At 47.3% G+C, this 27,710-nt stretch overlaps 1 protein-coding gene across 2 annotated transcripts in view; it reads right to left on the bottom strand.

Annotated features, from left to right (window-relative positions):
- Positions 1–27,710, bottom strand: part of ZHX2 (zinc fingers and homeoboxes 2) — a 193,849-nt gene that overhangs the window by 10,046 nt on the left and 156,093 nt on the right. The window contains exons 3-4 of one of the 2 annotated variants that reach the window (XM_023224599.2): positions 20,423–20,579; positions 6,754–9,490 (exon numbers count right to left, since the gene is read on the bottom strand). In XM_023224599.2, coding sequence (XP_023080367.1) covers positions 6,758–9,271 — 2,514 coding nt within the window. In that variant the 5' untranslated portion in view covers positions 9,272–9,490; positions 20,423–20,579 and the 3' untranslated portion in view covers positions 6,754–6,757. The remainder of the gene's footprint in view (positions 1–6,753; positions 9,491–20,422; positions 20,580–27,710) is intronic. The other variant, XM_023224589.2, reaches the window with a different exon arrangement.

The raw sequence follows: 27,710 nt of genomic DNA, 5'->3' as shown, positions 1-27,710 counted from the left end.
CTCTAGTTTCTTGAGGTGTGAACCCAGGTAAGTCACACCCACCATGGCCACCTTTCAGTTCCCCTTGAGTATGTCAGTTCTTCTGTCTGGAATGTTCTTCCCCTCCCCTCTGCCCAGCATGCTCCTGCATGTTGGTCTAAAGCTTTGGTTTTCAATTCATCCATTATTTCTTCTTCTTATTTACTTATGAATTTATTTATTTATTTTTGAGACAGAGTCTTGCTCTGTGGCCCAAGTTGGAGTGCTGTGGTGCGATCTTGGCTCACTGTAATCTTCACCTCCTGGGTTCAAGTGATTCTCCTGCCTTAGCCCCACAAGTGGCAGGGACTATAGGCATGCACCACTATACCCAGCTAATTTTTGTATTTGTAGCAGAGATGGGGTTTCATGATGTTGGCCAGGTTTGTTTGAACTCTTGACCTCAGGTTATCTGCCTGACTTGGCCACCTAAAGTGCTGGGATTACAGGCATGAGCCACTGTGCCTGGCCCCATTACCTCTTTAGGAAGTGTTCCCTAAACCTTCAATCCGCTATTTAAATCCTCAAATTCCTGTATTCTATACTCCAATGGCATCAAAGAACATGTCAGTGTAGCAACTTTCCTTTGTGTTTGATTAAAGATTGGTCAAAACTTCATTTCCCATTAGACCAAGGGCTCCATGAGGGCAGGGACATGCCGGGCACACTGCCTTCCAGAGCCCGGCACACAGCAGACATTCCACACATATTTGATGGATAAATGAACCAAGTCACTTATTAGGAATGTCTCTGGGTTAGTGACTTCACCTCCTTGGGGCCTACATCCTTCCTCTGAGAATGAGGGGGCTGGATTTCGTGGTGGCTAAGCCTCCATGAGCTGCCCAAAGCACAGTGAGAATTCCTAGGATGAGAAGCTCCAGAATTAAGTAAATGGAAGTGGTATCAGTTAACTCCCCATTAGGCATGAGGGAAGCCAGACTAACGGGCAGTCCCTGAGAAGCATCACCAGTAAGTATCTGGTGACAGATTCTCCAACAGACCTTTCCCCACACACGGGAAGCAAACTGTACCCAACTCCTCTCGCTGCTGTCAACCATTGGGGTTAATGAGTGATGGGAAAAAATGAGGACAAGCAAAAGGACTGAAACACCAGATCCCAACTATCTTTTAAAATTCTCTGGTTGGTTCAATAAACCGTTATTCAGCATCTGCTCAGAATCTAAACTAGGGATTCAGAGATTAAGGGAATATGGTCCCTGCCTGTACAGGTCTGGTACAGGAGAGAGGGAAACAGATGACAACAATATTTTCATTCATTCACTCATTAATTAATTAATTAATTAATTCAAACATCTGCATTTGGACAGCTAATCTGAACAGAGTGTGAGGGCATACCTCTTCTGGATCTTAAATTGTAACCAGAATGCAACGCTTAACAGCCTTAAACATTTTAACCAAGCTGAACCATGGAAAATACCTTTCTAGCATTTCACAATTTTTTTTTCTCTTCTCCAAAGCCATCCCTAATCATCAGGAGTTGGAAATTGTTGACAGAAATCGGGAGGCAGCAAAGGTGGTGGCTGGAGGTTTGGAGTCAATTTTAGACACTGGCTGAGTGAACTCTGGCAGGTTCCTGAGCCTCAGAATTCTTTGTTTAAAATAAATGGGAAGGCGGCTTGCACATGTGGGTTGCTGGGAAGGTTCTGAATCAGACAACATGTTGGAAAAGCCACCTCTCCTCCTAGTTCCTCCGGTTTCTGTGTGCACTGCTCTCATGAAACTGGTGTTTCTATGTCCATTTCTCACCTTTATTAACTGAGATTAGTTAGGGGCTGTGTCTTGGTCATTCTGGCAAATCTACACAGACTAGCACAGTGCCTGGCACAAAGAGGGCTCTCTAAAGTTCTTGCTGAAAGAATACATTGTGGATTAGTTTCCACTCCCACACAAAATCAAGAAATGACCACACTCTGTTTCTTCTGGGCTGTGGTGGTGGGTGCCGCTGTTGGAGACGGCAGGGCCAAAGTGGCTGGGGTCAGGCACTGGCCTGACAGTTGAGAGGTGGCTTCCAAGGTCTTCCAGCTGTTGGCTGAGGAACACAGGGCAAGTCACTCATTTTCTCTGACCCTCAGTTTTGCCCTCTGTAAAATGGGGAAAGGCCTGTACCTACCTCACAGGGTGGGCATGAAGTTGAAATGACTTAGTAGACGTGCTTAGAAGGCAACTGAACACACAGTGGGTATCAGTCAATGGGTACCCTCACTAGCAATAGTAACGGAATATTCCGTTTGACCAAACATCAAGGCTGATGTCTGACAATGTCTTGCTCAAGTACGTTGACTCATTTTTCCGAAAAAACAAACCTAATTTTCAGCCTTTTCCTAGGACAGGTCCCTCAATAGAATGACTCAGAGATTCTTCAGACACAGGGACTGAATCAAGACAACACAATTCAAAGGCTGGGAAGTACTCCTTATCTTTGTGCCTAACCTCAGGGCCGAGGTGAGTCTGGACCGAGTCAAACGCTGTCCTAAGCCTTGCAGAGTTTAGAGAGATTTGGTTGCAGGAAATGCTTAACGCCTACAGAGGAAATCTAGTCCTAGAGCCAGCTCTCAGCTGCTTACTCAAGTTCCTCCCCTTCACCCTCTTGCGCATCACATAACACCTTTTATAAAGTCAAAACCATGAATTATTTCAGGATTATTATGTGTCATAACTGAACTGAACTGCAGGTTCCTAAATAAATAAGTACTTAAATAGGGACATCACTGAATATTTATGAATTCAAGAGACTCATGTGTTTGGTTCATGAAAACTGAAGTAATTTGGAGAGATATCTTTTCCCTTTAAATTGAAAGAATTCTTTAAGGAGTGCCTCTGTCCAGGATGTGGGAGAACCTTCATTGCCACCCCTAGTGCAGATGGCAGCCCCTTTCTCAATACAATGGACCTCCAATGGTGGGGCATGGTGGGCCTGTCATCCCAGCTCTTTGGGAGGCTGAGGCTGGTGGATCACCTGAGGTCAGGAGTTTGAGACCAGCCTGGCCAACAGTGAAACCCCATCTCTACTAAAAAAAAAAAACAAACAAAAATTAGCTGGGTATGGTGGCACGTGCCTGTAATTCCAGCTACTTGGAAGGCTGAGGCCAGGAGAATCACTTGAACCTGGGAGGCGGAGTTTGCAGTGAACCGAGATGGTACCACTGCACTCCAGCCTGGGCCATAGAGGAAGACTCTGTCTCAAAACAAAACAAAACAAAACAAAACAAAACAAAACAAAACAAAACAAAACAATGGACCTCCAAAATATCAGGGAGCCATCAGGGATATCTGATGTTGCCACGTGTGGAACAGATCTTAGCATCCTCTTTAGGGATGTTTTCTAGCTCACAGCTGGGGCATTTACCATAATGAAACATAAAGTGGGATTCCTGTATGCTCCTTTTTTTTTTTTTTTTTTTTTCCAGACACAGCTAATCCCTGTGCTGAGAAGGGAGGTATCAACTAGAAATGGAGAATTTCTGTCAGAAACAATGAGGTAAAGATGGCAGGAGGAAGAGTAAGGACTCTGGAGACAAACTCATGTGTTGGCTGGGTGAATGTGGGTAAGTTCTTTGGTTTCTGAGTCTGTTTCTGGGTTTATAAAACTATAGAGAAGCTACCTCCCAAGGAGAATTAAGTAAGAGCAGAGCACCTACCTCGACCTCTGCTATTCAGGCGACCTTCGTTCATCACTCCATCCTTCCTCCCCAAAGGTTTTCCGTATGATTTTAACATTCCCTCCCCCATTACTGTCTTCTTTGGACCACTGGGGCATTAGGCAGGGTAACATCCCACCCCCATGAGCATTTTCAACTGGTGGTGGTGGTATAGCTTGGGAGAGAAGAGATGGGGATGGGGGCCTCAGGGGCCTCTGAAGAACTGCAGCCCCTAGACAACCTCCTGCTCAGCCATGGGGCCCTGGAAATGCCATCTGAGCTTACCTTGGGATACAGAAACACTGAGCATCCTTCTATTCAAATTCAGCAAACACAACCTGTTCAGAATAGCTTTTGCCTGTTACGGGAAACCGTTGAGTTTGCTTTCAGTTTGCCTCCTCTTATCCTTTACCGAACCCAAACTCTACCTTTTGGCTATGCCCAACCTCTTTTGGTTTCTCACCAGTGCCATTTCTTTTCTGGTCTCTGGACCTTGGCCTGTGCTGCTTCTTCCATTTGGATCCTTCTTTCCCTTGTCTGTGCACCTGGCTAACTCCTTCTCATCCCATGGGTCAGATGTCCCTTTCTCCAAGAAGCTCCCTAACCCCCGACCTGGGTGTTCCTCCTCTGAGCCCCCACACAGAGCTGTGCCCTTCCCCATCGTAACACATATCACAGTGATGAGTAAAGGAAAGTGCGATTTCCTCTCTTCTTGGCCAGCTCGAGCTCCATGTGAATGGATACTGTGTTGTCTGTCTCTCTCATGGCACTGTTTCTAGCACCTGGAGTAGCAGCAGGCACACAGTAGGCGCTCAGAAGGCACTGTTGAATGGAACTGAATCCTATTGTCCTCTCTGGGGTGGGAGGAAAAAGCAATCATGTAGACAAGTGTCATGAATGGGAAAAGATCAAGGATAGAAGATGGGAGGCCCGGCGTGGGGGCTCACGCCTGTAATCCCAGCACTTTGGGCGGCCAAGGCGGGTGGATCATCTGAGGTCAGGAGTTTGAGACCAGCCTGACCAACATGGCGAAACCCTGTCTCTACCAAAAATACAAAAATTAGCTGGGTGGGGTGGCACATGCCTGTAATCCCAGCTACTCGGGAGGTTGACACAGGAGAATCTCTTGAACCTAGGAGGTGGAGGTTGCAGTGAGCTGAGATCGTGCCATTGCACTACAGCCTGGGCAACAGAGTGAGACTCTGTCTCAAACAAACAAACAAACAAACAAACAAGATGGGGCAAGCAAGGAGCTTTCATGTGGATCAAAAACAAACAAAAAATCACTCCCTCATTTTAATGAGGGAGGTATGGGCTAGACTGGTAGGTTCTTCCAGGGTGGGAAAATGGCCAGAGGTGGCTAGGTAGAGGTGGGAGGTTGCTGTCATTGTGGCCTCAGTGCACTTCTATCCCCCTCCTTTCACTCGTGCCCTCCCCTTTGGGCTGCGCCCGCACCCTTGACACACAGGCATTTCCTCTTCCAAGTGGGAGGAAAAAGGAGAATGGAGAATGATGGCATTCTGGGACTGGCTGCTGGTTAAAGTGCTCTTTTAATAGAGGATGGAACTGGCTAAAACAAGGTTTCTAAAGAATTTCATTTATTTGTCAGCTGCCTCATTTTATTACTGAATCGATGAGTTAATGAGCGACGTGGTTGGCCAAAGTTGTCCAAGTTCATTAAGACAGAGGTGTGGTAATTTCCAGGGCTGCCTTTGGGACCTTATCAATCATTCGGGAGGTTCTTACATTTATTTCATCCTTTGTAAAGCTAACTGGGGAGGCCCATTCTGTGGTCTTTTGAGTGACCTCTGGAGAAGCCTACCTGGGCAAACCGTGTATCTTCCTCCTTGTAATGTTTCCTTTCCCTCCCGCAGCCCTCCCCCTGCCACCGCCCCCATTTCTCAACTCACCACTGAGCTGCTGTGCTTCAGGCCTGGATTTGCACTGACCTCTTAGGAAGCAGAACACCAAGGGCTTCAGTGGCATGTCCCATTATGGGGATGACACGGCCATTAGTAACCATGGAAACCGCCCTTCCCCATGGCTTGTGTGGCTCTACAGGCCTAATTTACACCCGGCTCTTCCAGATTTGAAGGGATTATGGGGACCCAAGCACAGTGGCACCTTCCTTTAGCCCTGACAAGGCAAATATCAAGCACTTTCAAAGTCTTTTCCGATTAGAATAACCTCAAGTCTTTGATTCAGTAAACGCGGATACGTATTTTTAAAAAATCCAAAGAGAAAAGGAAAAAAAAAAGAGAGAGAAAAAGAAATAACCACTTCATGTTTGGTGTTTTTACAGCAACAAACATAAAACACAGAGGGAGGATGTGCTTTCTAACAGTCACAGCTAAACTTCAGAATGGACAGGCCTGAAGGCTGGCACCCAAACAGGCCACAGCCAGAGGTGCTGTCCCCTCAGCATAGCCTTACAAATGAAGGCATAGGTTCCATCAGCCCCCATTTTTCTTCCTTTTTCAAAGAACCTTTACAAATAACTCATCAGCCAGGCTCCGTGGCTGATGCCTGTAATCCCAGCATTTTGGGAGGCAGAGGCAAAGGGATTGCTTGAGTCCAGGAGTTTGAGACCAGCCTGGGCAACAGAGTGAGACCTCGCCTCTTCCAAAAATTTAAAATATTAGTTGGGTGTGGTAGCAGGTGCCTGAAGTCCCAGCTACTTAAGAAGCTGAGGTAGGAGGATCGCTTGGGCCCAGGAGTTTGAGGCTGCAATGACCTATGATGGAGCCACTGCACTGCAGCCTGGGTGGCAGAGCAAGACTCTATCACTAAAAACAAAACAAAACACCAAAACCAAAACCAGACCCTTCCACTACAAGAATAAGTATGTGAGGTAATGCATACATGAATCAGCTTGATTGAGCCATCCCACTAGGCAAACATATTTCAAAACATCATATTGTACGTGATCGATATACACCATTCTTATTTGTTAATTACAAGAAAAAGAAGCCACCATCTACGTCAACATCTCTGTACCCTACAATCTATATTAACCCCGGCAACGAAAAGAAAGCAAGCTGCGTTCGCTGCTGCCTGGGTGAGCAAGTGGAATTACCTGTCTAGGCCTGGCCAGCCTCTGCAGGGACACAGTCGGAGTCCGATTCGGCCAGTTCCACTGCGCCTTCTGCTGCAGCCTGACTCCAGCTATCTGATCTATCTGAGATGGCATCCTCCTCCCCGACCGTCACCTCCACGTAATCCACAACGCTCGACTCCTCGTTCTCGTCGCTGCCCTGGCCATCCCGGCTGCTGCCCTCTGAGCGGTCTGAGGTGGCCTCTGAGGGCTTTGCTGGCAAACAGTCTTTTGCTGGCTCGCTGCCTACTTTTACCCTGGGTACCAACTTCTCCAAGTCCTCCTCGCAGAGTTTTTTGGGGTCCTTGTAATATTGTGGAACCACGTCACCCCCGTTCTTTGGGCTCTCGGCGATGGGTTTTGTTGCTTTCCTTGCTACGGCATCGTAGCCGTGATCATCTGCCACGGGCTGGTGCTGGTACTGCTCCATCCACTTCACGGTTCCTGTTTTCAGCAAGCATCTGTTCTCCTTGAACCAACGCACTATCTCAGTTCGGACCAGGCCCGTCTTGGCCGCTAACTGGTCGTACTCCTGGGGAGTAGGCCACTGGGTTCTTGCAAACGTGCTTCTCAGGAGATGAACCTGTTCTTGACTTTTTGCAATTGCTGGCGAAGGGCTGGGCAGAGAACTGGTTAACTGGGCACCAGAGAGCTGGTCGAGTCGAGACAGAGCACCGTTGGGGGCTCCCACATCTTGGCCCTTTTTGCCAGACCCCATGGAATCCAAGACAGCTTGTTCCATGCTGTCTCGAAGCTTCCGCCTCTCCGAGAACCAGGAGTCGATCTCTCTCCTGCTCAGCTTGGTCTCCACCCTTAGCCGATCCAGTTCTGCTTGGGTAGGAAAAGAACTTTTCAAAAAGCTGTCTTCCAAGATTTTCACCTGACCCTGTGTTTTCTCTTTGAACTTCTGGGGGGCAAAGTCTGGGTATGCATGGTAGGTGCGACCGTGTCGGGAGGCCGCGATGGCCAACTGGTCTTTGGCAAGGGATTCGCTGGTGATGTGGACGATGCCCCTTTGACACCGATACCGGTGGTCACTGAACCACTTCTTGATCTCGCTCCTGGCAAGGCCAGTCACCTCGATAAGCCGGTAAACCTCAGCATCATCAGGGAACTGGCTCTGGAGAAAGCTGGCCTTGAGATGTGCTATCTGCTCCTTTGTCTTCTTGCGGTCACTGGCTGGCGTGGGCGGGGGGTTGGCCGCCTTGGGTGGGGGCTCCGGCACCTGAGCGATGTGTGGACGCTTGGGCTCGGGGGCAGCTTGGGGAGTCACCAAGGGTCTCTTCTGGCCGTGGTTGGTGACTCCTGCCACGGCAAGCGTGATGGGGGAGCAAGAGACGGTTGTTGACCCACTGGTCACCTGAGTCAGCACCAGGCTAGTCTGGCCGAGGATCTGGCACGGTAGAGCCGTCTGGAGGATGGGCTGCGTCACCTTTGTGGGGGCCAACTGGGCAGGCAGCACAGTGATGGTCGGGGGTACTGACTGGATGGTGCCATTGAACATCTTCTTCCGGGCCTCCTCCACCTCTTCTGGGGACCAGCTGATGCCGTGCTTTAAGCGCTGGGTGGCAAACCAGATTCTGATGTGCTCCTCTGGATGTTTGGAGGCAGCCGTCAGCCAGGACAACTCAGCCTGGGTCGGGTAAGGAAACTTGTTGAAAGAGTTGATCATCGTGGCATTTGTATCCAGGGCAGAGTTGTATTTGGTAGTATTTAGTGGGACGGGGACCTTGGGCACAAGGTTGATATTTGGTGGCAGCTGTACAGAAGGCATGACGTGTCCTAATGTGTCTTGGAGGAGCTCCACACCTCCGAGTCTCGAGAGGATCTCAGCTGTGTCTGTCACCAGGCGGGCGGTCCCTTCCACGTGGTTCTCGGGGGTGAGCTCCTCGGGCTTCTTGGGCACCTTCTTGGCATCCGCTTTTGGTTTTCCGGGCTTCATGATGGGGGTTTTACTCACCGAGATCCCAGAATCACTGTCACCAGTTCCAGGGCCGCTGGTGGTGATGGACACGACATGGTTGGCAGCTTCGATGGACTGTTCCAAGACAGTTTGATTATTGCGCTTAATTAACTTCAGCTTGAAGTTGGCCTCCCCGGGATGGAACTTGGAGTTGTGGTCGGACAGGGAGTCGTACTTTTTGGTTGTGAAGTTACATTCTGCACACACGTAGAGGGGGTTGAGAATCACGTTGGGATGCTGCATGTCGACGTGCTCCGTGAACTCGTTCAGGTTTTGCGTGGAGTAGGGGCAGTATTTGCACTCATAACCACCTTGGAGTTTTTTGGACTGGCTTTCTCCCGTAGATTTCACCTCTATCACTTCATTTTCTTTGGAAGAGTTTTCAAGTTCTGCTGCCCAACTGTCCTTGGCCACGTCAGGCTGTGGTGTGCCGATTCCTTTCTCTTTGGCCCTGTCTACCTCCTCGGGCACATCTTGTTCTACTACTTGTGATGTCCGAACCATGCACGGAGTTGTAGATTTTCGTTTGCTAGCCATGCTGCCTGTCTGTGTGCAATGGCTTAGTTTTGGAGGGGGGTAGGGAGGGGATGGTGAGATTCTTGGAACGAATAAGGTGAAGGGCTTTTGGCTTTATTCCCCCTCAAATGGCTTTGGCTTTCCTTGTATGCTGAAGTCTACTGTTTGAGTTTTCAGAATGATTTCAGCACAGAAAATTGCAATGGCACCAACCACTAAACACACCAGGAAGCATCATATCTGTGGACAAGAACAAAGACAGGGTCAGTGTCTCTTCACAAGGCAAAAGAAACTGGCACTTCTTTATGAGTTTTCCCATGACCCATCCCAACTGGCACCCAAATCGAACACCTATGTATGCCCAGATGGCGTGAAAGTGCTTATAAACAAGAAAGATCGCATTATTTTTCTCTTCCTTTTTTTGGGAAGGAGGTGAAAACAGGTCCAAACCAAGCAAAGGTGGATGAGGGTCACCATTTCATGTTTAGAGACAAAGGAATACAGGAAAGGTAGACGGGCACTAAAATATTCTGAAGTGGTGAGAGGGAATGTCGCAGATGGTGTGCTTGCAAGCCACTTTTCGATACGGTACCTCGGAAGCCAGACGTGTCCCCAGGGCTAGCAAGTGAAATTTATCCAGGCGTTAGAAAACAGATAAGAACATTTTGCTTATCATAAAGGCAAAATCACAATAGAAAATCCAGAAAACGCAGAAAAGTATAAAAGAAAAAAAAAGCAATCACCCCCCAATATTGTGGTTTTATTGTTCATCTCACTTAAAGTTTCCCATTTCCAAAAATAGTGAGCAAAATGGTGATTTTAAAAATCATTATTTCATAACATGGTGAAATCGTCAGGCATGGTCTATCCCTACAATGTAATAACATGCATTATAGGGATATACCACACATGATGTGTTCAGCCATTGGACTTCTTTTTTAAAACTTTAAGTTCTGGGATACATGTGCAGAATGTGCAGGTTTGTTACATAGGTATATGTGTGCCACGGTGGTTTGCTGCACGTATCAATGCGTCATCTAGGTTTTAAGCCCCGCATGTATTAGGTATTTGTCCTAATGCTCTCCCTCCCCTTGTCCCCCACCCTCGACAGGCCCCAGTGTGTGATGTTCCCCTCCCTGTGTCCATGTGTTCTCATTGTTCAGCTCCTACTTATGAGTGAGAACATGTGGTGTTTGGTTTTCTGTTCCTGTGTTAGTTTGCTGAGAATGATGGTTTCCAGCTTCATCCATGTCCCTGCGAAGGACATAAAGTCATTCTTTTTCATAGCAATTGGAGTTTTGTTGAACATTTATTTCCAGTTTTTGACTCTTATCAACAAAACTGCAGTGAATACCCTTAATCCTTATTTCTGATAACTACCTTTGGATGGATGCCTAGAAGTGGTTCTCTTGACCCATATATATGGTAGAGTGTTGGCCTCAGTTGGCCTTTTCTTTGGTAGTGTATGAGAGGGCTTGATTCACAATCCAGCCTAGGTAAAATACTACTGTTAAAAAGCCTTGCTGATTAGATAGGGAAAAACAGTTTTTTGGATTTTTGTTTGTTTCTGAGACAGAGTCTGGCTCAGTCACCCAGGCTGGAGTGTAGTGACACAATTCTAGCTCACTGCAACCTCTATCTCCCGGGCTCAAGCAATCCTCCTGCCTCAGCCTCCCGAGCAGCTGGAACTATAGGCACACACCACCATGCCCAGCTAATCATTTTATTTTTCTTTTTAGTAGAGACAGGTTTTTGCCATGTTGTCCAGGGATTTTGCCATGTTGTCCAGGCTGGTCTCCAATACCTGGGCTCAAGTTGTCTACCTGCTTCTGTCTCCCAAAGTGCTGGGATCATGGGCGTAAGCCTTGCCTGGCCAAGAAAACTCTTTTAATATGCTTGTATGCTTTTCTTGATTGACAATAAGGTTTAATTGTTTTCAAAGATTTGCTCACTATTTATATTCTTTTGTAAATTGTCTGCTTATGTCATTTTTATATTTTGATGTTCTGTGGTTTTTATTATGAATTTGCAAGAGTTCTCTTTACATAAATAATACTAATGCTTTACTTAGTTTGTTGCAAAACTTTCTTCAGTCTATCATTTACCTTTTTTTTTTTTGGTGAGACAAAATTTTGCTCTTGTGGCCCGGGCTGGAGTGTAATGGCGTGATCTTGGCTTACCACAACATCTGCCTCCCAGGTTCAAATGATTCTCCTGCCTCAGTCTCCCGAGTAGCAGGATTACAGGCATGCACCATCACGCCAGGCTAATTTTGTATTTTTAGTAGAGACAGGGTTTCTTCATGTTGGTCAGGCTGATCTCGAACTCCTGACCTCAGGTGATCTGCCCGCCTCGGCCTCCCAAAGTGCTGGGATTACAGGTGTGAACCACCATGCCTGGCCCTATCATTTATCTTTCAGTTGTGCATATTATATACATTTTTAATGTTTAACATGTAGAAATTTTAATTTTTAGCTAATAAATTTACCAATTTTTTTCTCTTATAGCCTCCTCCATTGTGATTTTATATTTAGGAAGTGATTCCCTGTCTTGATAGCTGAAATACATTAATCTACATTTTCTTAAGAATGTTTTAACTTTATTTTTGCATTTAACTCATCTGGTATCGAATTTATCTTGGGTTAAGCTGTAAGACAATTCTAACCACTTTTCTTGAGAGTTACCAACCATCTCAGCAGCATGCATTGTTATTTCCTTTCTAACTAATTTTTGAGCAACCTCTTTTATCATACACAAATTTTGTATCTGCTAGGGTTGGTTCTGGGTTATCTAATCTGTGTATTGATCTAGCTATTGAGTACTGCACTTATGACTTGCTTCTAAAACAACTTTTGTAAGTTCAGAGTACATTTTTATATCTAGTGGAGTTCCTCCTCATTACTCTTTCTTTTTGCAAAACAGTTCTTGGTTATTTTGATAATCTAGTCTCATGAATCAATATCACCTGTGAAATAAAATTCTATTAGAATTTTGATGGGAACTGCATTAAACAAATGATGATTTGGAAGTATAGGAACAATTTGCTTATTAGTTAACAGAGAATGGAGAGCTGATGGGCTAAAGGAGGCGGGAGACATGTTTTGAAACAAAGATCCCCGACCTCCAGGAAAGGAAGGAAAGCGAAGGGAACACAGGAGATGGCATCTCATCTCTGGCCCCTCCCACGAGTTACCAACCATCTCAGCAGCATGCATTATTATTTCCTTTCTAACTAATTTTTGAGCAACCTCTTTTATCATACACAAATTTTGTATCTACTAGGGTTGGTTCTGGGTTATCTAATCTGTGTATTGATCTAGCTATTGAGTACTGCACTTATGCCTTGCTTCTAAAACAACTTCCCACGGGCCTGGGTTTGAGTCCCACTGAAGAGAAGGCATAAAGGCCGAAATGAAGAACTTATTTTCACAAACAACTCTGAAAGTCTAGGCCCACGTCCACCTGCTTAGGGGCTCAGGTGACACAGTTGAGCAGGGCTTGGGAGACGGCCATTCCCCCACTGGTGAACCCAGAACCCGGCCCCTCTAAGATGAAAGCACCGGCATGTGTAGACGGGTCCAATTCATCAGCAGTGGGGTGCAGGCTCCTCGGACAGCAGTGAGGAGAGGACAGGGGCAAACCAGAGAAGAGGGCAGCTGCTTCTTTTCATTGACCATGCTTAAACTGCCACCTCCAGCCTCCACCTGCCGTGATCTTCAGGTCTTGATCTCACCTCTCAAATACTTTCCACGCCTCCAGAGTTCATCTCCAGCAATGGCCCCACCAAGACCAGGCAAGCTCCGGCCCCGGCTCCTCTCTCCCACCGCCCTTCACACTCCAGTGGCTCTGTCAGGACCTCACTCCCCTCACAGCGCCTCTGCCAGAACATCCCACCCTGAGAGGGCGGCTTGGTTTTCAGGTCTCCATTGAAAAGTCACCCTCCCACAGGGAGGCTTTTGCTGACAGCCGCCCCTCTGCAAAATAATGCCTCCCCAGCGCTCTCCATTTCCTCACCCTGCGTGGCTTTCTTCACGGCACTCTTCAATAGCTGACATCATACTTTGATGTTTTGTGGTTAAAAGAGGAACAAGTTTCTATCCATTTGTTTATCATTTGCATCTGCCCAATATGGCAGCCACTAGCCACTTGTGGCCTTTGAGTTTAATTAAAATGAAATAGGATTAAAAATTCAGTACCACAGTCATGCTAGTCACATTCCCAGTGCTCAAGGAGCAAATGTGGCTGGTGGCTATTGTCTAATACAGCAAAGGACATTTCTATCATGGTGGGAAGTCATATTGGACAGCACCATTCAAGAACAGAAACTCCATCAAGGCAGAAAGGTTTTTTTTTTTTTAGATGGAGTCTTGCTCTGTTGCCCAGGCTGGAGTGCAATGGCACAATCTTGTCTCACTGCAACCTCTGCTTCCCAGTTCAAGCGATTTTCCTGACTTAGCCTCCCAAGAAGTTGGGACCACATGCATAAGCCACCACGCCTGAACTAATTGTTTTTTTTTTTTTTTTCCAAAGACAGGATTTCACCCTGTTGCTCAGGTTGGTCTCGAACTCCTGGGCTCAAGCCGTCCACTTGTCCACTTGCTTCCGTCTCCCAAAGTGCTAAGATTACAGGTGTGAGCCACCACACCCAGCATCACAAATTAAATTAACAAATTAAATTAACAACACACATGTGAACATGTGAACATGTGTGTTGGGGTTACATGAGTGCAGGAACTCTGTAAGGGAAGGGAGACTCTACAGTTCTGTGGGGAGTACTATTAACACAGCAGAATGTGGCTAAATTTGCACCCACTGGCCAAAGGGCTTGGGACATTTGAGTTAAATTTTTCAAAACAGAGGGGGAAAGACACTTTCCTCCTGCAGAAAAAAGGCATCAGGCAGGAGCAGACTCAGGGGAGGAAATATCTTTTTGACCGAAGCTTCCCATATCCCGCATTATTTAAATCTGTTGACAAGTGAGTCCCTGAAATGAGGTGAATAGCGGTAAAATGGCCTGGAAGGTTCTTAGTGTTTCAAAAACTGTGGCTGAAATTAAAAGCATCTTCTAAAACTCATTCAGCAACCAGGAATCCAAACCAAAGATGAAAAAGAAGAGGAAGGAAGAAAAGAGGAGGAGGAGAGCTCAGAGAACACAGAACCTTTTGAGAATCTATTTCTTAGGGTTTTCTTGGTGGATCTGCAAGAAACACGGCATTTAGAAGGATGGTCCTGGCACCAGGGATTGGGTGTCTGAAGGGCTGTAGCATGTTGGCATCTGTGAGCCACCAGCAAGGTGAGGACCAGCACCATGAAGCCAGGTACTTGCTGGAATGAAGGCTAAATTGTTTTGAGGAAAGTCTTCAGGTCTGATATGCCCGGGTCAAAGTTGGCAAAAATAAAAAATAAGTGAATGAATGAATACATAAAATACATGTTAAGAATAAACTCTAACATAGTCCCTTCCATAGTGAGTGCCACGTGTCCAAGCAGACCTGCTGCAAGTCGTGGTTCTTGCCCTGGGCCAGTGTCTCAGCACGTCTGAACTGGGCACAGTCACATCCTGAAAACACTTAAAGGGAGCAGGGAGTTCTCTCTTGGGCTGCACCAACCAGGGCCCAGCAGTGGGGAGACTCCAGCCAGTCATCATAGCATCCCCTGTCTGAGGATTTCGGGTGCGTTCAGGGTAGTATGGCTGTAGACAGACCATCCCTTATCTGGAGCAAGAAACATCCCTGCCCTCAGGAGGTTGCCTGAACAAGTCAGAACTAAGCACACTTGTTTAAGATTCTGGTTCCCAAGAGAAGGGAGGGGAGGTAAGACAGCTGTTCTCTGTGTTGCCCCACTCTGTCTGAAGTCCTGCTCCTCATGGGACACCTGAGAGTATGACAAGCACATGTCACATGGAAAGGAACCCGGAGCTCCAAATACACCCTTGCTGCCTTTACATGTTTTTGATCTTGACTCAGTTTTCCTTTTATCCACCGCAGCATTTGCTATGCACCTCAAAGAAACCCTAACCATAATGAGACCATAACAACGCCCCGGAATAAATTGCCTTGGAATACATGCCTTTTTTTGTTTGTTTGTTTGTTTTGCAGAGACAGGGTTTATATAAAAGAGAAATGACCAGTCTACATAGACAATGACAAAGAGGCCATTTCTGGTGTCTGTGCAAGGCTCTCCCCTTCGCCACGAGGTGCTTCTTCCATCATTACCTTCCCTGTTGCAAGTGGAATGCAATTCAATTAGACCCTTGCTTACTCAGTATGAGCCAGAACCCTGGGAACAGCTAGGGGCGCAAAGATGAAGACGCCACAGCTCTATCCTCAAGGAGTTCGTAGCTGGTATATTAGTTTGCTAGGGCTGCCATGACAAGATACCACAGACTGGGTGGCTTTAGACAACAGAATTTATTCTCTCACAGTTTTGGAGGCTGGAAGTTTGAGATCAAGGTGCCAGCAGGGTTGGGTTCCTCGGGTGCCTCTATCCTTGGCTTGGAGATGACTGTCTTCCTCCTGTGTGTTTCTGAGGTCTTCCCTCTGTGGGAGCCTGTTTCCTAAACTCCTCTTGTTTTTTTTTTTTTTTTTTTTTTTTTTTGAGACAGAGTCTCACTCTGTCGCCCAGGCTGGAGTGCAGTGGCTGGATCTCAGCTCACTCCAAGCTCCGCCTCCCGGGTTTAAGCCATTCTCCTGCCTCAGCCTCCTGAGTAGCTGGGACTACAGGCGCCCGCCACCTCGCCCGGCTAGTTTTTTGTATTTTTTAGTAGAGACGGGGTTTCACCGTGTTGGCCAGGATGGTCTCGATCTCCTGACCTTGTGATCCGCCCGTCTCGGCCTCCCAAAGTGCTGGGATTACAGGCTTGAGCCACCGCGCCCGGCCAACTCCTCTTGTTATAATGACACCAGTTATACTGAATTAGGGCCCACCCTAATGACCTCATGTAACCTTGAAGTTAGAGTAATTAATTACCTTAATTATCCTATCTCAAATACAGTCACATTCGGAGGCTTGGGGGATTAGGACCTCAACATATGGATTTTAGGGGAGCATAGCTCATCCTACAACAGTTGGGCAGGGCACCGCCATCTAAACACCCTTTGATGGCACACAAAGTGACTGGTTCAGACGGTCAACAAACACCGACAGGGCATCTAGTGGTGCCAGATGCTGTTCCAGTTGCAGAGGATACAGTGGTGGATGGACAGAAATTGTGGCTCGTGGAGAACTCACCATGGGGGAGACTAAGGCAGGGAACACATTAAAAGTGTAGAGCGGGGCCACCTGTGGTTTTAAGCAGGGTGGTCAGGGACTTCCTCCTTGAGAAGGTGACAGTGGAACATGTGGATGTTGCAAATACAAGAAGGAGAAAGAGTTTGTGAAACAGAGAGGAGGCTGTACTTAATTTTGTAGGGCAGGGTTGGGGGAGGATAGATAAAGGCTTTCCAGGGGAGGTAACTTTCCTTTTCTTAGAAATAAAATGGTAATAGCTACTATTAACGAAAATTCTCCATGCTTTCTTGGTGAGTCTTCACAACTCTGCAGAGCAGGTGTGACTACCCTCAATCTGCAGATGAAAGAACCAAGACCAGACAGGGTAAGTGTCTTACCTAAGGTCACACAGCTAGTTCATGGCAGAGCTGGGATTTGACCAAAGTCTGTCCAAACCCTGTGCTCTTGGCGCACCACCACAGAGCCTCTCCTGGATAAGCAGGGCTTCAAAGGGGGAGTAGAGTTCTGGGAGGCAGAGGAAAGTGAGAGTGACTCCTATCAAAGGAACCTAGTCTTCCCAGGCTGAGCAGATAGCATGAGCAAGTTAGAAGGCAGGAAAACATCTGAGGAATGACAAGGACTGAAGGTAAGGGGCAGGGGTGTGAGGGCAGAGGCAGGGAGGAGGCTGAACAGCTTAGGTTGGGGCTAGATGGTGAAGAGTCTGGAATGCTGAGCCAGGGAGCTGGGATTTTGGTCTGCAGGCAAGGTAGGGTGAAAGCCTTTTGGGCAGGGTCTGGGAAACAGAGGGGTCTTGGATTCAAGGTGTGGGGTGGGGCTGGCAGGAAAAGAGGTACATCAATGAAGAACGAACCCTCAAACCAGGCAGCTGAACAATAATCGCAGCTAACCCCCAATGAAATGGTCAAGGCCCAGCCTGCCGAGATATCCTTCCCTTCCACCTCCAAGTTTCTCCTTTAAGCAGATGCTGGGAGCTGTTCACTTTTCATCTGGAACTTTCTCCCATTTGGTTTGCCCTCTCTTCCCCACCACGGAATGGCTGAACAGTTGGGGTTTGTATGTCACAGCTCTGATTCTCCCTTAATCAATTCCCCAACAATAATGACAGCCAACATTCACCAAAGCCTTAGTGTATCCTAAGTGCTAAGTTTCACTTCTCAGAAACCCTATGTGGACACTAAGGCTCAGAGAGGTTAAGGAGCTTGATCAAGGTCACACAGCCTGGAGCAATAAAACTGGGATATGAACTTTATGTGTAGACCTGGGATTGTGTTAAAATACAGATGCTGATTCAGTGTGGCTGGCGTAGGGCCTATGACTGTGCTTTTTTTTTGAAATAGAATTTCCCTTTTTTGCCTAGGCTGGAGTACAATGGCGCAATCTCAGCTCACTGCAACCTCCACACTCTGGGCTCAAGCGATCCTCCTGCCTCAGCCTCCCGAGTAGCTGGGATTATAGGCATGTGCCACCACGCCCGGCTAATGTTTGTATTTTTAGTAGAGACGGGGTTTTGCCATGTTGGCCAGGCTGGTCTTGAACTCCTGACCTCAGGTGATCCACCCGCCTCGGCCTCCCAAAGTGCTGGGATTACAGGCATGAGCCACTGCGCCTGGCCATGACTGTGCCTTTCTAACAGGCTCCTAGGTAAGGATGCTACTACGCAGGTGTGGCAAGCTTTAAGGTACAGGGCTCTGTAAGGCTCCCCAAGAAGCACCCTCCTCTGTATCCTTTGTTCTTTCTCCTTCCCACCATCAGTTCCAGAGACAGGTGGTGGCATTTCCTGACCTTTCCCTGCAAGTGGCCTGCAGCCCCTGGGAGAAGGAAAAAATGGATCAAACTGCCACAGCAGCCCCTGGAAACTTCTCAAGGTGGCTGGCTCACAGTCTGGCTGTCAGGATGGTACATGGCTCTGCTCTTGACCTCCCTAGGGAGGCATCTGGGGGAGGTGAGGAGTCAGACTGCAGAGGCCTCCTGCAGCGGTGGATCTCTAGCGCTTGAGGGTTCAGAGGCCAGAGGGAGCTGCAGAACCTGGATCCCAGGGGTCTATCCAGAGGGCGGCAGTGCTCTGAGCCCAGGGAGTGCTCAAGAGCTGCTCGCTCTCAGGGAATCACACCTCCAGGCTTTGACAGGGATGCCACGTCTCATGGCAGAGCTTTTCACTGGGGCTGTCAGAAGAAATAACAGGGCTGTCTGGGAGCTTTCAAAGGAAGCATCTTGTCAAGACATCAAAACCAAAAAGGATGCTTTTAGCTTTGTGGGGTCTTCTGACAGGGCTGTTAACAGATTCTGCCTCAGTTCAAGGGTAGATCTTTTCCGAGGGGCTGGGGGCAGGAATTGTTCCTTTGTGTTTTAAAATCACAACATGACACCCCCCCAGAAGGCATTTTGCTGGGTAGATATGTTGTGGCAATGATGGCCGGTGGGGGCAGGGCAGGAGGAATTAGATGCTACAAAGCGGAGGGCCAGGGCTTTGCTCTGAGCTCCAGCAACCCAGCTCTCTTCTCATCCGTTTCCATTCTTGTCTCCATTTTTCTCATCTGTTAAACAGAATTGCCTCTGAGAGGCCACTGGTGACCAAGAGTGAATTCCTGAGTTTTCTGATTTTTCCCCATTTTATCTTAAATCCAAATTTGAATTTTGGGGTTGGGCCTATAATGTGGCTTCCAAAGCATCACACATCACCTGGAGGGCGTTTTGTAAAAATACCATTCACAAACCTCAGTCCAGAGTTACTACACCCAAGCCTCCAGGTACAGAGCCTGGGAATGTGTATATATATATATATATATATATATTTTTTTTTTTTTGAGACGGAGTCTCGCTCTGTCACCCACGCTGGAGTGCTGTGGCTGGATCTCAGCTCACTGCAAGCTCCGCCTCTCAGGCTCACGCCATTCTCCTGCCTCAGCCTCCTGAGTAGCTGGGACTACAGGCGCTGCCACCTCGCCCAGCTAGTTTTTTGTAGTTTTTAGTAGAGTCGGGGTTTCACCGTGTTAGCCAGGATGGTCTCGATCTCCTGACCTCGTGATCCGCCCGTCTCGGCCTCCCAAAGTGCTGGGATTACAGGCTTGAGCCACCGCGCCCGGCCGGGAATGTATATTTTTAATCAGAAGTCACGCAACTGCTGTGCAGCCTTGTTTGCTACCTTTGGAATCAAGATATCACTTGGCTTCTTCTAATTCAGAACTGGTTGGGCTGAAACACACTGTCCCATGAAGACACAGAGATGTTCATAGCTGCTTTTTTTTTTTTTTCCTGCAGCTAAAACTACAAACAACCAAAGCTCTCTGCCGCGCCAAAGAGTACAATACTGTATTAATACTCCCAAAGGGAATGACAGACAATTTGGAGGATGAGGTAGAAATGGGGGAAGAATTGTACAAAAGTACAATCCTGGAAAAGAAAACAGAATGCTGGCTGCTTGATAACATAGCATAAAACATCTTTATAAACAAGATCCACAGAAAGAGGGTTGGTGATTTGGGAAAGTTGAGATGTAAGAAGCGATTTCCTGTTATCTGTGTTTCTGTTTTAACTTTTTGTATTGCTTAGTTGCTCAAACAGACACATTTTTAAAAAGACGGGGTTTGTTGATCAAGGAAACCTGATAGTACTAAAATGTTGTTTGCATGCATAATCTTTTAAAACTGTATTCTATTTAGAGACAGGTTCTTACTCTGTCACCCAGGTTGGAGTGGAGTGGCATGATCATGGCTCACTATAACCTCAAACTTCTGGGTTCAAGTGATCCTCCCACTTCAGCCTCCTGAGTAGCTGGGACTACAGGCACATGCCACCATGCCCAGCTTATTAAAACAATTTTTTAAAATTGTAGAGATAGGGGTCTCTTTATATTACCCATCCTGGTTTTAAATTCCTGGGGTCAAGTGATCCCCCTGCCTCAGCCTCCCAAGGTGCTGGGATTACAGATGGGAGCCACCATACCTGGCTTACATGCATAATCTCTACTATTCCCAGAACACCAACCGATGGCTGTGATCTCCATTTTACAGATGAGGAAACTGAGGCTCAGAGAAGTTCAATGGCTTGCTGAAGAGGGTAGAATCCAGATAATCCTGGCTCCACGCCTGCTGCTTGATCCCTATGATACACAATTGTTCATTGTTAACAATTCTATTTCCTGATACTATGTCTATAAATGAGATTTCTCACAAATTCCAGGTGGCCTTGCCCCTCTGGGAGTGTTCAAAGGAGGAAGATTTTAACTGAATTGCGATGTCTTTTTCAACGAGCTGTTCTGAAAAGCTCTTGTTAGGAAGAAAGCTGACATGATCCTTTCTAACCAAAAAAGCTACATGAGTGGCCCATGGAAGTTTGAAGTGAGGTCTGCAGCTACTTCACGCCGCCTGCCGTGTGAGCATCGCCACACATTTGGGTAACACAGGGCCCTGAGAGGAGGCTGGGTGTCTTGCCAGAGGTGGGATGGGGTGCTGGCTTCAGACAGGGTAGTCAGCACTCAGGGGCAGAAGAAGCCACTGATGCCTGAGAAGATAGACCGGGTCTCGACCCATGTGAACCTGGAGCCCCAAATCTACTCATTTACTCTGAACCAGTGAATTGCAAAGCTCTTCAACAGGAAAAGCCTTGGCCTCCAGGGGCCTTGTTTTCCATCAGTGCTCAGCATTAGTGCCCACCAGGTCAGTGGAAGTGGGACACAGGCTAAAGCCAGCACCCCTAGTTTGAATCCTAGCTTCATCACTTACTAGGAGTCTACTCTTCTCTGGCCACAGCCTTGTTGCCCACCTCACAACCCCCAAACCCACATGCAAGCCAGAGAATACCAAATGCTGCATGTTAATTCACCATGGCCAATCTCAGTTCCTGCAGCTGTAAAATGGGGTGATCCTTCACCTGCAGAACTGGCCCGAATGGAGACCTCTGACACTGGTATGTTCTGGGACTAATCACAGGGTGACTTTGATTAGTAAGCTAGTGGGAGTGGTAAGGGGATTGGCAAACTGATGTTCAGAAGGACTGCTCCACTCCTTCTCCCATCAGACCCCGTTTTCCTCCACAGCGCCTCTCAGCGGCCAGCCACTATATCAGGTGCTGTGCACTTCCGCTAGCTCATCTCACCTGGTCATGCCGCTCTGAGATTTTTTCTCACTCACCTTTTGTTCCTACTTCTCGAATTTCCTATGGAACTGTTACAATATGAATTTCCCAACTTTGCCTCTCTGTTTTAGTAGATTTTGCCTTGTTTCTTGCTGAGATCCAGCTCACCTTTTCCATCTCCAAGCATCTCTGCTTTCCAGTTGGTTAGGAGGAGGTAGTTGGTCTCCCTGTTAAAAGGCTAATCCTTCTACCAGGCCTCTAGCTCAGCACTCATGGGTTCTGTCAACTCCTGTCTCCCTCCACTGGGTCCCCTTCCCTTAGGGTTACAAACATCTCAGGTTGCCGTTTCCATAAAAAGGCAAACCAAGCAAAGCAAAGCGAACATGAAAAGCAAGGCTAAATCTCTCCTGACAGCTCGATTCCACCACCATCTACACATCATTATATCAGCTCCTTCATCCCATGGCAGAGGTGAAGAGCTCAGGCTCCTGAGTGAGAGACGTGCCTTCGAGGTCTGGTTCCACGCCACGGGTGAGAGATCCTGGACAAGTTCCACCAATCCTTTGAAGCCTCAGCCTTTCCGTTTGTACCATGGGGATGAAAATGGTAGCCACATCAAAGGGCGGCCGAGAGTATCCAGTGAGCTAATTTGAGTATATTTGGTTCTGTGCCTGATCCTTGATGAGCTTGCAGCACACAACAGAGGGTATCTGTTGTTAAAATGATTTTACCCTCAAAATTCTCAAAAGAAGTTTATGATTACACCTGCTCACCGCTTCTCTTACTGCATGCTTTGCCCCTCACCTCTGTGGATTCTGCCCTCCCAGCTCTGTTGACAATTTTATCTTAAACTGCCAAATATATCCCCCATCACTGACTCTGCAGGGCAAACTGTCATCCTCAAAACACCCCTACGGGCTGCTCCTTCTTGATCTCGATCCTTCTCCTTCTCCTTCTTCTTCTTTTTTGACAGAGTCTTGCTCTGTTGCCCAGGCTGGAGTGCAGTGGTGTGATTTCAGCTCACTGTAGCCTTGGCCTCCCGGGCTCAAGCAATTTTCATGCCTCAGTCTCCTGAGTAGCTTGGACTACAAGTGCATGCCCCCATACCTACCTACTTTTTTTGTATTTTAGTAGAGACAGTGTTTCACCATGTTGCCCAGGCTGGTGTTAAATTCCCGAACTCCAGCAATCCGCCTGCCTCGGCCTCCCAAACTGCTGGGATTACAGGTGTGAGCCACCATGCCCGGCCCCTCGGCTTCCTCTTCTATTTTTCTGTTCTCAGTGGGTGCATTGCCATGCCCTTGGCTCTTCTCATCCCTCTCCTCTCCATCCTTCTTGGTGAACTCATCCATCCCAAAGATCTGCTCATCCTTGCAGATATCTACCAAACCAACCTTCCTAGCCCTGGCCCCTCCTCTCCAGAGCCCCAGACTTTCCTTCCCAGCTGCAGGCAGCTGGCAAGAAGACAGGAGGGACTAGATGGATTCGTAACCGGACAAAGGCTGGAGTGGCCATTCTCCACTGAAAGCTTAACAAAGTCAGAATAATTCATGAAAACCAGGAAACATAAGCTAGGCACGGTGGCTCACGCCTGTAATCTCAGCACTTTGGGAGGCTGAGGCGGGCGGATCACAAGGTCAAGATATCGAGACCAGCCAGGCCAACATGGTGAAACCCTGCCTCTGCTAAAAATGCAAAAATTAGCTAGGCATGGTGGCACACGCCTGTTGTCCCAGCTACTCAGGAGGCTGAGGCAGGAGAATCTCTTGAACCTAGGAGGCGGAGGTTGCAGTGAGCCAGAATCTCGCCACTGCACTCCAGCCTGGTGACAGAGCCAGACTCCATCTCAAAAAAAAAAAAAAAAAAAAAGAAAACCAGGAAAAATAATACATGAATAAAAAAATAGATGATCCGGCCAGGCACGGTTGCTCATGCCTATAATCCCAGCATTTTGGAAGGCCGAGGCAGGTGGATTGCTTGAGTTCAGGAGGAGATGGAGACCGGCCTGGTCAACATGGTGAAACCCTGTCTCTACTAAAAATACAAAAATTAGCCAGGTGTGGTTGTGGGCACCATAATCCCAGCTACTCAGGAGGCTGAGGTGGGAGAATCGCTTGAGCCCGGGAGGCAGAATTTGCAGTGAACCGACATAGTGCCACAGCACTCCAGCCTGGGTGACAGAGTGAGACTGAGTCTAAAAAAAAACAAAAAACAGATGATAGATGATCCAATTCCACTTGGAGAACAAGGTCTACTCATTTATCCCCACCAGGAGAAGGGGAAACTTGGCAGCAGCTGAGCTGGGTGGCTTTAAGAGTCTCTTTCAAGTGCATGCCATGTGCATCTATGATCACCACTGGGGGAAGGAATAGGGGTACTCACATAGACCTCAGATTTAACACATCTAGAATCAAGTTCATCACCTGCTTCCCAAACCCTATCTTTCTGTAATGTTCCTTATTCCAAACAAATGCTCCAGTATCGACTTAGTCATTAGGGCTGGAAACTGGGATTGCACTGGCTCTTCCACAACCTCCCCATCCTGGAGTCTGCTATGCCCCAGGCCTTCCTGACTCTGCTTCCATGAGGTCTCCTAATTCTTCATTCCTCTGCCCCAGGCCCTGCTCGGGGGCTTTCTTCCACACCTGCAGTGAGTGGCGCACCTGGCCTGAGCCCTGGGCCTCCCCAGCTGGATGCCGGCATTGCCTATCTAGTGCCCTTTCCCTCCCTCTCTGGCAATGACCATCCAGTTTTTCTAGAGAAAGACCCCTACACATGCCTGGCCCATTTCAAACCCCCAGCACTGCACATGTGACTTGGTCCTGCCAGTGAGCACATCATTCCCTCCAGGAACAGTGAGTGATTAAGGAACAGCCCGATCCAAGTAGAGCAGTCAGAATCAGGGGGATTCCATTCTGGAGCATTTACTGGAACCCTTGGGAGAATGAATGTGCTCCTTTCTGGTGGAGCTGCTGAGGGCACTGGATAGAAGCCAAGAGGCACCAGAGGCTATCTCGCCACAATGGAGGAGAGCGTGCTTGGGTGCTGAGCTGAAGGCTGAGTTGAGAGATGCAGAGAACCAGTCCTGATGATGTCCCACTGAATCCCACTGAGCCCCAGTCCAACAGACTCACAGATTTTTCCACGGTGTCAATTTGTTTAAACCAGTTTGATGGGGTTTTCTGTCACTTGTAACTGAAAACATCCTGACAGACACAGTTTCAGGCCAGCCTCCTCGCTGCCACCATTCCTTTCTAAAGCAGCACTTCTCAGCCTTTTCCTGCCACGACAGCATGGTTGCTGGGATGCCTAAATTGTAACATTCTCTCAGGGTCACCTGTCATCCTTGTTGGGTTGGTTCTAACCTCACACCATTCCCTCTTCCTTAAGAAAGATTCTCAGGACATGAGTGGGATGACATTTTAATAGGAATAACCTTGTCTATCCAGTCCTTGCCAATCAAGAAAAGTAAGCCACTCACAAACTTCAAGCCTTTATTTTTAGCAATAGATTGCTTACTGCCCCATACCTCACAACCGATGCCATGACTGAACATCATGTTTCTAAACATGAATCTGATCACGTCATCCCTGCCTTCAACACCTCCCTGCACATTCTGGGAGTGAGCTGTGAGAGGCACTCGTCGCCAGCAATCTGCATCTTACCACCCTGTTGCCTTCCTCAAACATTCCTGGTGTTTTAAAAGGGATCTACAGCAGAAGATCTGTTTTTTTTTTTTTTTTTTTTTGAGATAGTCTCGCTCTATTGTCCAGGCTGGAGTGCAGTGGCTGGATCTCAGCTCACTGCAAGCTCCGCTTCCCGGGTTTATGCCATTCTCCTGCCTCAGCCTCCCGAGTAGCTGGGACTATAGGCGCTCGCCACCTCACCCGGCTAGTTTTTTGTATTTTTTTTAGTAGAGACGGGGTTTCACCATGTTAGCCAGGATGGTCTCGATCTCCTGACCTCGTGATCTGCCCGTCTCAGCCTCCCAAAGTGCTGGGATTACAGGCTTGAGCCACTGCGCCCAGCCTTTTTTTTTTTTTTTTTAGAAATAGAAATATAAACATAGCATAGCTCAGGCATTCATTTGTTCGTTTGTTCGTTCGTTCATTCATTCATTCATTCTCGAGTGCCTGCTATGTGCCAGGCGCTGCCTTAGATACTCAGGGAATAAGGTATAAGAATCTTGCCTTCAAGGAGTCCACCATCTAGGAGGGGAGACAGAAAGTAACCAGAAAACAAAGAACTTATAGTGGTAATTGCTATGCAGAGAGGTTTTAAAAATGATGTGATGGTGACAAAAAAGTTACTTTTGGCCAAGCACGATGGCTCAGCCTATAATCCCAGCACTTTGGGAGGCTGAGATGGGCAGATCATGAGGTCAGGAGATCGAGACCATCCTGGCTAACACGGTGAAACCCTGTCTCTACTAAAAATACAAAAAATTAGTTGGGCTTGGTGGTGGGTGCCTGTAGTCCCAGCTACTCAGGAGGCTGAAGCAGGAGAATGGCGTGAACCTGGGAGGCGGAGCTTGCGGGGAGCCGAGATCACACCACTGCACTCCAGCCTGGGCGACAGAGCAAGACTCCGTCTCAAAAAAACAAAAGTTACTCTCAATGGTATAATCAGGGAAAGCCTCTTTGAGGAGAGGGTATCTCAGCTGAGATCTACATGTGAGGAACAGTCCTGAGACACTCGTGAGTGGCAGTGAAAACCGAGGAGGAGACTCACTGGCGACCTGTGACAATTTTATGTTCAGTGCAAATACTTTTCAAATTATTCAGTTATTATTTAAAATTCATATTCTTCCCAAAGATACTTTTTTGAAAGGTCTTAAAAAGCTTCACTGAAATGTACTTTTCCCTTTTCAACATGAAAACAAAGCTCCTCAATGGTTTTATAATGGAAATAAGTTTTTCTTTCTCCTACTTAAGACAATTCAGGAAGAGATAAATATGAGATAAGAGCTTCAAACAGATTAAAAAAAAAGAGAGAGAGAGAGAAAAAAGTCATCTGTGAGTCCAGATCAAATATTAGAAGAAATTTTAATCCCAAATAATAGTTGTTATAAAGTGGATAAAAAAACTATAGCACACGGCTTTTTGAAGTAGTCAGAATGATGTACTGTCTTGACAGCTTATAAAAAGAACTTTGAGACTGGGTGCGGTGGCTCATGCCTATAATCCCAGCACTCTGGGAGGCCGAGGAGGGTGGATTACCTGAGGTCAGGAGTTCGAGACCAGCCTGGCCAATGTGGTGAAACCCCATCTCTACTAAAAATACAAAATTAGCCAGGCATGGTGGTACATGCCTGTAATCCCAGCTACTTGGGAGGCTGAGGCAGAAGAATTGCTTGAACTTGGGAGGCAGAGATTGCAGCGAGCTGAGATCGTGCCATTGCACTTCAGCCTGGGCAACAAGAGCGAAACTTCATCTCAATAAATAAATTAATTAATTTAAAAAAAAGAACTTTGCACCCAAATGCCATGCTCCATCTTTGATGGGAGAAGCTGATGGAGAAAAGCCAGAATCAAGAAGGTCCGTAGGGCACTGGAGTGGGAAGACTCTTAGAGGTGACCTGCGCTATTCATTAGTCAAGGTCCACCACAAGATTTGGGAAGGAACAGAATATAAGTACGGTGAGAGGACCTTCACCACCATTACAAGGTGTTTGTGGCCTGTCTAGGCAGGTGAGTGAAGTGTCTTCCAGAGGTGGCTGTCTGTGCTCAATGTCAAGGTCAGGGTGTTTTAGACCGCACTGATTCTTGAGAAGTCAGTTGAGTGGGTAAGTCCATTAGCTTTAGAATCAGTACAGAATGGTTTGAATTGCAGTTCTATCCGACACTTCCAGTTGTAGGAGGTTGGCAAGCTACATGGCTTCTAGATTTGGTTTATTTATTTATAATAAATAAATGTATCTGGAGCTAATGACCACCTCATGGGGGTATGAGGATTAAATGGTATAATGCTTGTAAAGACTCCATCATAGTGTCAGGTACCTGCAAACGTGCAATAAATGGCAGCAATGTTTATGATGACTCAAGGGCAACCCCAATAGATTGATTAATTAATTAATTAATTAACTAATTAATTAATGTAGCCAAAGTCTCACTATGTTGCCCAGGCTGGTCTTGAACTCCTGAGCTCAAGTGATCCT

The sequence above is a fragment of the Piliocolobus tephrosceles genome, chromosome 7 (genome assembly GCF_002776525.5).
Source record: "Piliocolobus tephrosceles isolate RC106 chromosome 7, ASM277652v3, whole genome shotgun sequence".
Classification (NCBI taxonomy): Eukaryota; Metazoa; Chordata; class Mammalia; order Primates; family Cercopithecidae; genus Piliocolobus; species Piliocolobus tephrosceles.
Note: the sequence above shows the minus strand (reverse complement) of the source record. Positions and strands in the feature narration are given on the sequence as shown.